General features: G+C 42.6%; 1 protein-coding gene across 1 annotated transcript; it reads right to left on the bottom strand.

Annotated features, from left to right (window-relative positions):
* Positions 1-468: 468 nt before the first annotated feature.
* On the bottom strand, positions 469-9,252 carry LOC128467565 (tumor necrosis factor receptor superfamily member 10B-like). Its single transcript, XM_053449227.1, has 11 exons — positions 9,045-9,252; positions 8,053-8,161; positions 7,544-7,635; positions 7,404-7,457; positions 7,121-7,183; positions 3,782-3,804; positions 2,881-2,988; positions 2,685-2,789; positions 2,094-2,243; positions 1,589-1,634; positions 469-755 (listed from the first exon to the last, which is right to left on the bottom strand). Exons 1-11 carry the CDS (start codon positions 9,136-9,138, stop codon positions 469-471), a joined length of 1,131 nt encoding a protein of 376 aa, XP_053305202.1. The 5' UTR covers positions 9,139-9,252.
* Between the last annotated feature and the right edge of the window lie 5,400 nt (positions 9,253-14,652).

The following is a 14,652-nucleotide window of genomic DNA, read 5'->3' as shown; positions in this document are numbered from 1 at the left end:
ATACAAGAAATCCTTCCGTTGCAGTAAATATTAAATAGTTACAGAGGCTGAGAAACGACATCAAGTTCAGCCTGGAGATATAATCCATGTGCAGGAAATATAATAATAAAATATAATATCTGCAAAGATTCAATCTGTAAATGAACCAAGTCTGTCGCTGTTCCTTCAGCCCCTTGGGGCTCAGATCCATTGGGCACACAGCCTGTAATGTATCCCCATACCCGGACATCTAGACCCCAATATTCAAGCATGGATATGAGCCATAACACTCATAACATCGTACATATTATCCCCCACAGCGTAGACCAGGAAGGAGTCGGCACCGGACTGTATGACCCCGAGATCCCTGAGATTGTCTTCAGACATTATTCAAGCAAATCGTTTTGGTTCCAAAAGGTAATCCAAATTTTGTGCAGTAAAGGCAGCCAAAACGTGTCGGGTCCGTATTAAAATCCTTTGGAGACAACGTTAACTAATCGGTATCTTTTCAAGACGCAGCTCATTTATAACATTCTCCCTGCATGCATTCAGGTGTATTTTGTGGAGACTGTCCAGGAGGACTTTAATAGAAGCTTTGCATGCGACCTCCTCCCTCCACTGCCTCAGCATTTGGTAATTGCGTTCTTCGACGTTACTGGGATAGTCGTGGTCGCAAACCTCGATGATTCTCTCATTCGGGTGAAGCGTTCTCATGAAGCTGTTCCAGTTCTTTTTAGGCACGTTCCTTATAAAGCAATGGAAACAGCGAGTCCAATCTGGAGGAGACACAAAGAAAAAAGAAATCTGGTTACCCGTCCTAACAAAAAACGATAGTCCTGCCACCATCACCTGGTTAGCCGAGCATCTGCCGGACTGAGATCAGCCATCCACAATCTAAGGGTAATATCTGCTAAAGCCGAAACGGAAGATGAAAAAACGCAACTTACAGACATTACTACGCGTTATGAACAATAATACTACTACTACTACTACTAATATATAGCACCATCATATTCCGTAGCACTGTACAATGTGTAAACAGGACACAAGAAGGGGTATAAAACAAACAATTTACAGAAACAGGCGAGGACACAAGCTTACGAGTACTACTGCTAAAAATACTACTAATATTAATGCTACTACTAACAGTATTAGTATTACTATAGTTATAATAAGTATCGGGTCCTCACCTGTTTCTGTACGTCATCGTGTTAAGATATATAGCAATTGTTATGTCCTGTCTACCCTTTGTACAGCGCTGCAGAATGTGATGGCGCTATATAAAAATACTTTAGTAGTATTAGTTTTAATACTACTACTAAAAATACACCAATATTACTACTACCACTGACGTCCTCTGCCTGATTGGAGGATTACCGGGTTACGTCTGCGGAGATGAAGATAGCAGACTGAAGTGAGAAGATAAAACGTAGAAGAAGATTCAGAAGCGGAAGAGGTCATAGAGAAAACATTTGGAGAGCGTGAATGAGAATGTGGGAAGGAATGAGAATGTGGACCTGCGTATTTTGGACACAAGTTCTGAGCTTTTTACTTAGTTTTCATCTGATTCATGGGGGGTTTGGCTTCACTTTGGTGGCTTCGTTCTTACCCTCTGCAGTTAACTTTCTTTGGTCATCCGATTCACTGGCGGAAGCCTGCAGAGCAAAAACACAAGGAGTCAAGTCTTTGGGGGATTCAATGGTCGCATACGAGTAATAAACGCGACTACCTTAGTAGATGTCTTGGGATTAACCCCCTAGATTTGGTTGATTTTAAAGAGAAGCCAGACAAGCTGGCACGGAGAACAGCAGCCCGAGTATCTTCCAAGCGGAACTGTTTCTACAGCCCTAAATGCCCCAATAATGTGTGTAGAAACAGCAGGAAAGGGCTCTGTAAATGAACGGTGTAAATAAACCCCATTCTTCTTCTTTTTCATGACATGAATATGATTCTACAGGGTACAGAGTCACATCTTGGTAAGGACGGTTCTTTTATGCTTTATTACAGGTGATATCTCTGATTTGAGAATCAAACTTTGGGTGGCTTTTTTATTTTATTTTTGTGATGTATTCACCCAGTTAGCTTTCCCCACCAAGGCTGTCCAGAAGACTTACCGCTTGTGCGTTTTGGTCATTTGTTTCGCGCGGGTTTTCTCCTCCGCAGCAGTTACTGCTGGTACCGGTACCAAGACTTTGCTGCGATGGGTGGTTGCTGGTCGAGTCGTGCGAAGGCGCTTCTGCATCCTCACCTTCCGTGGACAAGCTCTGCTGTGACACAATAAGGCGTCTGGATTAATGAACAGAGTAAAAGAAGACACACACACCAAAGGGTTAACTTGGTGGCCTTGACCCCCTGGTGATCCCTAATTGAGATAAATGAAACTAGTGAACGCTCAGATACGGAGTAGGTCAAACCCACCCAAGCTGTTTCTCATCCTCGCCGTAGGACATGGCGATTGATTTGCTGGCGGAGATCTTGCATAAGGCAAACAGGACAGATGGGCAAAAGCACTTTACACTTACAATATTGGTGGCCATCCAACGTTCTCCTCATGACCCGTATCTCTCCTGGATACACCCCAAACCACACTTTTAAGGCTGAAAAGCGTATTAACAACCGTTTGTCCTTATAAAGTACGTGGCCTGCCAATCATAAGGCGCAGCCCTCTGTATGATAACATTCTGTCCTTCTCTCGGTTCCTATACCTGTCCGGGTGGAAATCCGAGGCGCTCCGACTTAGAAGACGCAGAGGTGTCAGCCTTGGAAGCCTGAAGAAGGCTTTCACGCTCAACATCGGTGGATACGACCTCCTAGGAGAAAAGCCAAAATCATATCTGGTAATCGTGTTCTTAAGAGTTCTAAACCAATTGGTACAGATCGTCAGGTTTCCTAGTGGCATACTTCTGAAAAAGAGCGGTTCCCTTCACCGGTTTTCTTCTGTTGCAAAGGCGTTGAGGTTCTTCCATCAACGCTAACATCGGTCAGCGAGGTCGTCCCGCTGTCTAAAATCTGTTAAAAGAACGCAACATAAAATGTGTTCTGAAACATGTGGCATTAGTAATGATATTTGATAGTTCTTCCGATGGAGCCCTGCTTGCTGATCACAGTAAAAGGAGGGGGGGGGTTGATTGGGAGCCATAAAAACGAGGGATCCCTTAAGGGATTTTGAGCCATAGTGCACTAGAAACAGTGCAAAAAGAAATATATATATATATATATATATATATATATATATATATATATATATATATATATATATAAAATTAAGTGTCCCTTCCACTATAAAGTCAATAATACAAAAAAATATGTAATATGGGGTAATATGTAACATTAAAATCCATAAAAAGATGTATATATGTTTTTATTAATAAGATGTTGTGAACGTAAATTGTGTCATTGTTCAGCTGTGCTACCTACAGTACAGAAGACAATTTAAGCAAGATTGTAAAAATTTGATTTTGTTTTTTTTTAATCTATCATAACTAATAATGTTTTATGTATTTCTGTGATTTTAAAAGAAGGCCCTGCTTCCCCTGAGCAAAATAATGTATAATCTGTGCATCAAGTATGGGAAAGGGGAATCATGGCTGAACAAACCTATAGTAAAATTGACAAAAATATATTTTGGTCCTTTGGTTATGAAAACCCCCTCGGGCCTGAAGGGGGCAAAAAATGTAGCCAATAATATTTTGGCTACTGGGAAGTGACCCATATATGATTTTAATTATTATTTAACATGCTGTTATATAACTAAATCTATTAAAAGTTAGTAAACTGATATTTTAGAAGAATTAAGTCTTACCTTTTTTGCGCCTGGTTGACAAACTGTGGGGGAAAAAAACAAACATTTATGGATCTGAAATCCCCAAAACAATACAGATTTGTTTAACCCCTTCAGCACCGGGACGTACCTGGTACTTCCTGGTTACTGGTCACCGGTAGACCGGGACGTACCAGGTACGTCTCCTCCAAAAAACGCCCCCCACATCACCACGATCGCGGTGATCGCGGAGGCGCTGCTGCTACTGTCTGCCCAGGAGTCCTGGGCAGACAGCACAGCCTCTCTAAACCCGCCCCCAAGCCTACGATCACTCCCACGGAGTGATTTTGTAGGCAGAAACAGCGATTGCAGAAAGATCTGCAATCGCGGTTTCAGCTGCCACAGGCAGCTTCAGGGAAGGGGGGGGGTGTTGAATGGTTCCCCACACAAGTGTGGGGACCTGACACAACACCCCCCAGCTGCCTGATCGCTCCATGAGAGCGTCAGTGCAGCGTTAACCCCTTAAATGCCGCGATCGCGGCATTGAATGCCGCGATCGCGGCATTGAAGGGGTTAATTCCCGTTTTGTAGGGTGCTCTGCTGCTGGTGGTCTGTCTGGAAGCCCAGGCAGACCAGCAACAGCAAAAACGAGCCCCCAGAAGTCCTCTGATCAGTCCTGTAGGACTGATCAGAGAGACTCCTCCCCTACAATCTCCAGTCTGTTGGAGATTGTGTCCCAGCTGCCAGAGGCAGCTTCAGGGACAGGGAGACAGGGTTCTTTGGTCTCCACATGAGTGTGGAGACCAGCCCCCCCACCCTCACCCTTCCTCAGTTAACCCCTACCCCCCTCTTCCTCAATTAACCCCTTCAATGCTGCGATTGTGTATGACCCCCATCGCAGCATTGCAAGGGTTAATATTAGTCCCCACAAGCTTGTGGGGACTAAATACCAGTCAATGCTGTGCTTCAATGGAGCATCAGCATTGAAAGAGTAAAAAAAAAATGTAAATAATAATAATAAAAAAAAAAAATTAAAAAATAAATTTAAAAAAATTAATAAAATAATAATTATAATAAAAAAAATAACAGCACTGACCTGAAAGTCCAGGGTGCTTCCAGGTCAAATGCTGGGCTGATCAGATCGCTCCTGGCCAATAGGAGTGATCGGATCATTATGACAGCCCACGGATGACCCTGCTCTACAAAGAGAGAGGGGTCATCTAGGGTAATTATGAAAAAACACAAATTATTAATAAATGAAAAAATCATAATTATTACCTGGTCACTTGTCGGTGACATTTTAAGTCGCTGATTATTGATCGGTCTCCCTGATTGATGTCAGCGGCCTAAACCTGTCACTTACAAGCAATCTGATAAAAAAAAATATTTAAAAAAATGTAAATGCACATGTTCCAGTTTTGCCCTCATAGCTTCCTCAAATAATGCATGAACCATGCATGTGAGGCCTTGTTGGACTCATGGGATGTTGGTGAACAAAATGTGGTGCTTTCTTCCACTGTTGCACTTATGCTGTGCAAGAAATTCAGTGCAACATTGAAATGTATGCGTTAAAAACGCAATAAAATAATTTCCCTGTGAAGTTTGGCAGACATCAGTGAAGAAATGGCTAACTGAAAACTGTCAAAACTACCCTAGTTGAACACCTTGACTTGTCTACTGTTCATAAATATATACTTTTATGGGGTTATTTACAGTGGGGGGCTTCCAAAATGTCCCAAATGGGATATGGGCCCAGGAAACCAATTTCTGAAAATTCCAAATGTGAAAACGAAAATGCGCATGTTCCAGTTTTGCCCTCATAGCTTCCTCAAAAATTGCATGAACCATGCATGTGAGGCATTGTTGGAACCGGGGGATGTTGGTGAACACAATTTGGTGTTTTTTTCTGCAGTTGCACATATTCTATACAAAATATAATATAAAATCTAAACCAACATTGCAACATATGCAAAAAAACCAAAAAAATATAAAAATACCTCAAAATTTGGCAGCAATTGGTGATAAAATCCCTGTTTGAAAAGTGTCAAAATGACCCTTGTTGTACACCTTGACTTATCTACTGTTCATAAACATATAATTTTGGGGGGATAATCAGTATCTGTGACAACTATTGCAGTTATTAGACTACCATGCCAAATTTGAAAAAAATTACATTTCAAAAACGTAATGCATGCCTTGCAATATTTGCCCTATACTGGTCAAAATAGATAAAAATCCTGGCCATGTTGGGTGGTTTCCAAATCAGGACAACTTAATGAATATATTTGGGATATTTTTTTCCCATTGGTTCAATGTGTGTGCAATTTGTATGTATACAAAACTGTAAAAAAATGCGTTTTTTTCATTTTTTCCCCACTTTTTCCAGTTTATTTCAAATAAAACAATGTACTACCCAGCTTAATATGGTTTCAAATGAAAGCCCTACTTGTGCTGAAAAAAACAATATATGATTTGTGTGGGTGCACCAATTGATAAGAGAAAAATTACAGTTGAAGAAAGACATGGCAAAAACACAAAAACGGCTCCGGTCCTTTAGCGACACCCTAGCTTAAAAATCCCGGTCCTGAAGGGGTTAAAGAGGAAATCACCTAAACAGTTTAATTGAATTCACACCAACTCAAAACAATAATAAAATCTTTTTTTTTTGTTTTTTTTTACAAATATTCTGCCGTTTTTCCTTTTTACCCCGGGTGTAGTTCTTGCCCCTTGAAGCTGCATATTAGTCATTCGTATGAGGCCTCGTTATCTGAGCCAAATCTACTAGACAAACCCCCGACTTATCATACTGCCTGTGGGGAATAATAGAATGGCTCAGTCTTAATCATCCACCTAGGCATTCTAATGAAAGTCTATGGGGGAACGGACTTCATGAGCATTGCCATAAAGCATCGGCTCAGTGTGGTGTTTGAGAGGGAAAGTCACCCAAAATATTACATGACTGATAACAAATGGCGGCTCCAGGTCTGCAGATAAAGGGAGTTTATTGGGAGGGGGTTAATTACTGTATACAGTGCTGGGGGGGGTAATTACTGAATGCAGTGTTGGGGGATATACTCAAGGGAAAAAGATCCCTTTCCATGGGACTTCCCCTTTAATTTAAATGACCTATAACCCGTGAGTTTTTTTTTTTTGTCAGTGTAGTTGATCTGGAGATTTATAATTTAAAGTTTTCCTAACAGACAGAGATCGCAGCCACTTTATCTGTTCAACCTCTGGTACAAAAGTTGTATCCTCCCCGACCCTTACAAAAGCTGCCTAAACCAATCAGTAACAATCAGCAACATAACGGGGGAGGAATAATCATCTGCTACATCATCGTTATATGTGAAAAACACACCACAGACTCATGCAGGCCCCTACCTTTTTTCTTGCAACATACAAATATGCCGACACCAATTACAAAGGCTACAACGATTCCCAAACCTGAAAAGAATAAGATCAACTTCAGGCTCAGGGATGCATAAACATTACAATTTAAAAAATGGACATTTTATTTAAAAAATGTCAGGGTCTTAAGAAAATATCCTATTCTTTCAAAATTATGGAAACAAAAATATTTACCAAATCCTACAAAGCATTATTTACCAAAAAAAAACATTCCCATCTATGCTTTTGTTCTCGTTTGATTTGCATTTTAACTTACAGGGATATATAATCCACGTAGTGTCCGTGTCCTTGGTGGGTGGTGCTGTGAAGGCTAGAAGAATAAAAAAAATAGGCTAAATATATCGATTTGACGATTAAAATCTTTACGCCCAGGGTCACGATAAACATTTTACTTACAAACGGCAGGGTTTTGAGTGGTGTCTGGAAGAATATCTTCACAAATGGTGTCCGAAGTGTCGTTGCATTCAAGCTTTACACGCCCAGGGCACCTAAAATCCAAAAATAAATAAATCCGGACATAAAACAAAATTGCCCCCCCCCACCCAAAAAAAAATATAGTGTGTTTAAACTGAGCATTGAAATTTGATTCTGTGTAATTAGAATCTTCCATATAAATCAATAAAATTGTACATAACTATTTTTGTAATGACATTCTAAATGATGTCATAGAGACAGATCACCCCATAGGCCTGTATAAATTGATGGCCATCGTATTGTAGAAGAACGTTCTAAGTAATAATAATATCAGTCTGACAGCAGATTGGCTCCAGCCGGCTGAGGGCATAGCGGGTGAAACGGCAGCAGGATGCGCACGGCGGCTCGGTTTTTCCTTGGCCGGATTCGTTTGGTGTAATTTCGGGGGTTTTTGGCATTCTCATTATTAGCGTTTGCTGCACCAAAGTTACCTTTTACAAGTTAAGCAAACTTCACAAGATCCGTTCGGGCAGAATCTGCCACGTTTGCAGCGACACACTGTATTCGACGTCCGCGTACAGGGTTTCACCAGCTCTTTGTCTGCAACAAACAGAAGTCCATGAACAGAATGTTCAGCAAGTCTTCAGATATCCCCCCCCCCCAATAACCCCACAAAAGCTATCCTCTCTCTCTGCCCGTTTTACCTGTCCTCTCTCCTCTCTCACTCAAATCTGTGCCTCCATCTGCTTTTATCTTATTTTATCAGGGGCGTACCTATCTGGCACCCGGGGCGGATCCTGTATGTGGCACCCCCCACACACACAAAAAACAATTAATGTTGGCAAGAATATTGATTTCACAAATTTGTAAATTATGTCAACCGGAAAAAAAGTTTAAATAAATAACATTTACAGAACAGATATGATACAGAAAAAGTCCCATTACTATATACTAAGGCAGACATTGACAGTAGTGCAGCATAACTCCCATCAGTATATAATGAGCCAGACATTGACGTGGTAGGCCTCTGCCCCTGAAGCAGCCGGCCCGTGCCAACGCTGCCCATAAACACTAACTCCATTGGTTTATCCAATTCACAGTGCACCGGCGCCATGGCATTAAGCTGCAGCACCGCGTTCGGCGGCCATCGCAACAGCCCCTGATAAGTGGCACCCGGGGCCGACCTCCCCCTTTAGGTACGCTACTGATTTTATCCATTCCTCTTATGCATTCCTCTCCCTTCTATTGCCTCCGAATTCTATGCCCTCCCCTTCTCCCTGTCCTTTCTTCCGGTTTCATTTTGTCTTTTCGCAATGGCTCTCTCTCCCCTCCATCCTCTATGTTCTCAACAGCCTCTCTCTCTCTCTCTCTCTCTCTCTCTCTCCCTGTCCCTCTTCGCTGCCATGGTCATCCCTCTCTCTCTCATCTTACAGCGAGAAACCAACCGTGGCCATGTCAGATTCAGTGCACTCACGCTCCTTACCAAAACTGCATCTGTCACACGAAACGCAGTGGTCAATTCCACTAGGGTACGCGGTATAATCTTCCCCGTAGGTGCATCTTGTGCACCGTCCCATCTCGTGGTCGGTCAGGCATTGTTCTTCCACATAAGTACCTGAAATCACATTAAATCGGTGGCCGTGACGTTATGGATTATACAGAGTGCAGTAGGACCTCTATTCTATGGACAGAGAAATACAAGAGGGGGAAAAAATGGACCAAAAAAGACAATTTTCACAACTCACTTTATCAGCCCCTGGCCACGGGGCATCTTCCATTATTTATTTATTTTTTTAAAAAAAATTGGGGGGGGGGGTAAATTAGCAACATCAGACCCCCTGGAAGCAGCTACTGATTCGTGGCCACAGCTCAGATCCCATTCCGTCCTGTGCTAAATAAAACGGGGGGAAAACAAAAGTTTGTTTCTACTCACCGGCGGGGCATTTCACGCAGCATCTTCCGTGGCGCAAATACTCAGTATCCGGATCACAGGTTCCGTTGTGGGGAGGAGCAGCCTGAGATACAGATGGAGGGAATAAAAGTTTGTATAAACTCCTTTAATAAGCACAATTCCGATAAACGCCCATCGATCCTCCTCTATATCAGGAGACGGCCGGTAGACACACCTCGACAAATTCTTCCCCTACGACACCGACGGGGCAAAGTCCCTGCGTTCATTCCGAGTGCTTACTCAACCCTTACGGGGATAGTCTTAAAACGCAACATGACGTTACAAACAAACACACACACACACACATATATATATATATATATATATATATATATATATATATATATATATATATATATATATAAATAAATAATAATTTAAGCAAAACAAAAATTGGGTTTAAAGTTGCAGTTCCAATTTTCTATTGAATCGTCGTTAAGCAACTAGTCTTGTCGAGTCTTTTCTGCTCTCCTATTTAGTGCACCCAGACAAATTATATATTGGGGGTTTTTTTTTCCAGGACAAGAAGGGCTTTTTTCATATACCATTTTTTTTTTTTTATCATATCATCTAATTTTCTTTCTTTTATTTAAAAAAATATTTTACTCATCTGCAAAAACGAATGAAAAAAAATGCAAAATAGATTCTTCTATTTGTTTGGAGTTTAGGAATACCCGATGTATTTGTTTTTTTGCACATTAATCAGTCGTTGGTCTCGTCTTGGATTCAGGAGCCGTATGTCTATCCCATGCATGTTTAATACCCTCACTGTATTACCCTCTACCACTTCTGCTGGGAAGCTGTTCCACTTATCTACCACACATTGTAAAAGCAATCTGAAGGAATACCATCTTAAAGCAGCAATTCCAAAACCTTAATAGGTTGAATACAAGTTTCCCTTTCGACTCCTTGACCTCTGAACACCCTGAAGTGTTTACTGTGGGAATTTTTTTTTTATCTGATAAGTAAATTTGTTGGCAGAAAGTGTCGCTCTTTGATGCCGCTGCGCAAGTTACAAGCGACTAAAAAAAAATAAAAAAAACATTTATTCTGTCGTTTCAAAGCCTCTCGCGCGGCTTCATGGAGAGCTTCTTCTTCCGGCTACACGAGACCCGCGCAGACACGGGTTGCTTATTGTTTGACGACCATGAACCTGCTTTTAAGTCTGTCAGGAAGTAAGGGCACCGGAAGCAGCCGTGGTGTCTTTATCTTTAGTTCTAACCAGAACTGGGGAATTTTAAAGCGTTAACCCTTTAATAGCCCATCGTTAAGATTGTAAATAGCTACTCGTCAAATGTGTGACCCAAAGGGCTCTAATACCGGTAGTCGTTGAAACCTGGACTTATTAGTTGAAGATACACTTAATTGAGTCACCTGCGTTCAAGCAGGGATATCAACCACAACATACTGGGAGCAAACACACCAACTGGGAGTCTTGTATAGGATCCCAGCGGGGAGAGAAGAGGAAGGAGTCAGACTGTGTGACCCCGAGAATCTGCCCCTTCACCCTGAGATTGGGGCAAAAACCCCATGAATTGCCAGGTATGGTCCTATATCCCAGTGCCACCGCCTCCGCTCCACCTCGGCACAGTCCTCCATAGTGTTAATGTATATAGTAGGCTGCGTCCAGGGGCGTAACAATCATGGTCGCATAGGTCGCAACTGCGTGCCACTCTAGGGGTCCCGGGCGACCCCTTAAATGCCCTTTTACAGCCGCTAGGTGGGGGTAATTCACCGTGCCGCTAGCTGTGGGTGTGTAGAGATCATCCAATCAGAGTATCTCTCACACTTTCTCCTGCATGCGGTCTAATCCAGTATGGAGGAAGTGACATCACACCCACTTCCTGCATGCTGAATCCGTATGTGGGGAGGAAGATAGTCTTCTGCAGGTAAACAGCGGGGGCAAAGATGGCCCAATAATTATATAAAATTACAGTGAAGTCATGATGACATCATCAGGGGGTTCCCTTTAGTTTCAAGAGGGATTGCTAAAAAAAAACAAAAAAAAAAACAAAGGTGAAAAAAGTTAAAATGTGTAAAAAAAAAAAATATACATATATAGATTATTAGTCAATAAATACAAAAAACAACAAATAATATATATAAAGGGGACTTCTTGGCACACGGCTTAAAAACTGATCTTATCGGCATTAGAACCCGTGGAAAAGCCCAATCTGCAAAAACACTCCACTGGTTGTTATGACGATAACACTTAAATCTGTAACCAGCGCCACATTGTGCAGATATAGAGTTAACTCTTTAAACATTCTGGAATTTTCTTTAAGACGTGCACAAAGGTCTCTGACTCAGCTTATTGCTTCATCATCATCCTGCATAAAAGGCAGCAACCGGTGCGGCTTCCTGAGCTGAGGTCCGTAAACAGTTAAGGGGTGTGGGGGGGTACTTTCTGGACCAGACTTCTAAAATTAACCCTTTCATAACCAATCATAGGCATTTTCTTGCCGCAACAAGCAAATGGTCCTAACAAGGTTCCCCGTGAAATCCATGACTCGTCAGGAGGTAAAGATAGTCTAAAAGAATCCACCTGTATTCAAGCAGGGGTTCCAGCTGTGAGAAAACGCAGCTATGAATAAATATTTTTTAGCATGGGGTACGTGACGGAGAGAGAATATTTTGGCTCCTGTTACCTAAAAAGAAAGTAATCAGAAGAAAAGCGGCGTTCTGATTGCTGGGCATGTGACTGAGGTGTGTCCTCCGGTAAAAGATCTCATGACCCGTGCAGACTGGGCGGGCGGGAGAGGCGATGGTGTGACGGTGAGGGAGGTTCTGGGGTATAGAAAGGCAGCGGAAACACGGCTTTTACTTTTACAACCAAACAAAGGAAGTAAACTCTGAAGACAAGGTCATCGCCAGCCCCCAAATCCAGATCATAAACCTGATCTCAATTTTTGTATCTTACTGAGAGGTAGAGAAGTGGGACAAACTCCCAGCAGAAGTGGTAGAGGCTAAAACATGCATGGGATCGGTATACAGACCCTGAACCTAGATTGAGGCTTTACAGGTGTAGAAGCAGGCAGAGTAGATCGGGGCCACAATGGGGCCGATCTGCCGGCAGGTTCCAGGTGCCCATTTAAAATATAAGTGAGACAGAGGCACGCGATGGACGGAATAAGTTTGGCGCGTGCGCCCTGCAGAGTCACCCCCAAAATCTTTACAAGTAAATGTGATAGTAACCCGGGGGGGGGTGGTCTTGGCTGGAGGAGACTATCACATGCGTCTAACGAGGCACCGGCGGCCATAATCCTCCACCCAGGGAATACCAAAATACTTTGGGGAAAAATGCCCTCTGGGCAGAAAGGAAAGGGGCAATTAAATGAGGCTATGACATCTAGAGAGCATAAGACTCGGGCACCTGGCATAGGGGTAACAAAACCGCCATTACTGCCCCTTACTGTATACACATTGTACAGCGCTACGGAATTTGATTACGCTATATAAAATAAATAATAATAATAATAATACACCAGAATACCCCCAAACCATTACACAGAATGCACCGCAAGAGCAATACTCAATACCACTATACTGTATACCACTATACCCCAACAAACCGTATACAATCATTATAAACACAGCACATATACTCTACACCACTATACAGCGGCACATATACTCCATACCACTATACTGTATACCACTATACCCCAACAAACCGTATACAATCATTATAAACACAGCACATATACTCTACACCACTATACAGCGGCACATATACTCCATACCACTATACAGCGGCACATATACTCCATACCACTATACAGCGGCACATATACTCCATACCACTATACCCCAACAAACCGTATACAATCATTATAAACACAGCACATATACTCTACACCACTATACAGCGGCACATATACTCCATACCACTATACTGTATACCACTATACCCCAACAAACCGTATACAATCATTATAAACGCGGCACATATACTCTACACCACTATACAGCGGCACATATACTCCATACCACTATACTGTATACCACTATACCCCAACAAACCGTATACATTATAAACGCGGCACATATACTCCATACCACTATACAGCGGCACATATACTCCATACCACTATACAGCGGCACATATACTCCATACCACTATACCCCAACAAACCGTATACATTATCAACGCGGCACATATACTCTACACCACTATACAACACGCCAGGTAAATATTATGGATGAAACCATGTAGTCTCTGTACACTGCAAGTCCAACTCCCACCATCCTCAGACTTCTGAAATAACCTGAGATCAGCAGGTGCAGCCCTGAAATTTACCGATCCCGGCCCCAAGCGTCTCGTTTAACATTGGAGGCTTTCAGGATCTCCTGGCACGAGCACAGGTGGATCTCCTGGCACGAGCACAGGTGGATCTCCTGGCACGAGCACAGGTGGATCGTGGTCCCCTATAAGTGTTTAGAGCTAAAGAAACTGTCAGAGAAGGGTCTGGCTCTCTTTTGGGACATTGCAAGCCGTGAGTCTATTCCGAGTCTGATTAGTAAATACCCCTTGGATGCCCCAGCAGCGGGCAGAAACTCGCACCCCCAGCATAGGCTCAGCAGCACAAGCCCACCCAGGGTCTGGGGTCACTTACCGACAGAGACAGCAGGGCCAGCAACACGCAGGACTCCCTGCAATACATTATAATTCCGATAAGTATCGATAAGCGAAGTGAAGCAGCGAACTCCACGAGGGTTGAAGCGGTCTGCGGACACTCGGGGACTCGGGGACTGGGGAGTTTCCAGCCGGGATCCTTCGTCGTGTAATGGGCGGAGCTGGTGAGGGGCGGGGCTTCTGTCATGTCATTTATGAACACCTTTAACAATTATTAACTCGAAAATACCGGTAAATGGCGTTTTATTCTAAACAAGATCCTTTGGAATTTATTTCACTTAAAGAGAAATGTAACCAATTATCAGATCAAAACAAAGCTTTCAAAAGTTTTATAAACTAGACAAACACCCCACTCCTTATCATACTGCCGGTGAGAAACCATAGAACGGCTTGGTCTTAATCACTCAGCATGACTCTCCTACTAAAGTAACAATGGCGCCTCCGCAGATAAAGGGAGTTTATTGAAAGAGTAACCGACATTAATGTACACAACGCTGGGGAGTT

This window comes from Spea bombifrons, chromosome 10, assembly GCF_027358695.1.
Source record: "Spea bombifrons isolate aSpeBom1 chromosome 10, aSpeBom1.2.pri, whole genome shotgun sequence".
NCBI lineage: Eukaryota > Metazoa > Chordata > Amphibia > Anura > Pelobatidae > Spea > Spea bombifrons.
The sequence above is the reverse complement of the archived record's forward strand: the minus strand, read 5'-3'. Positions and strand labels throughout refer to the sequence as shown.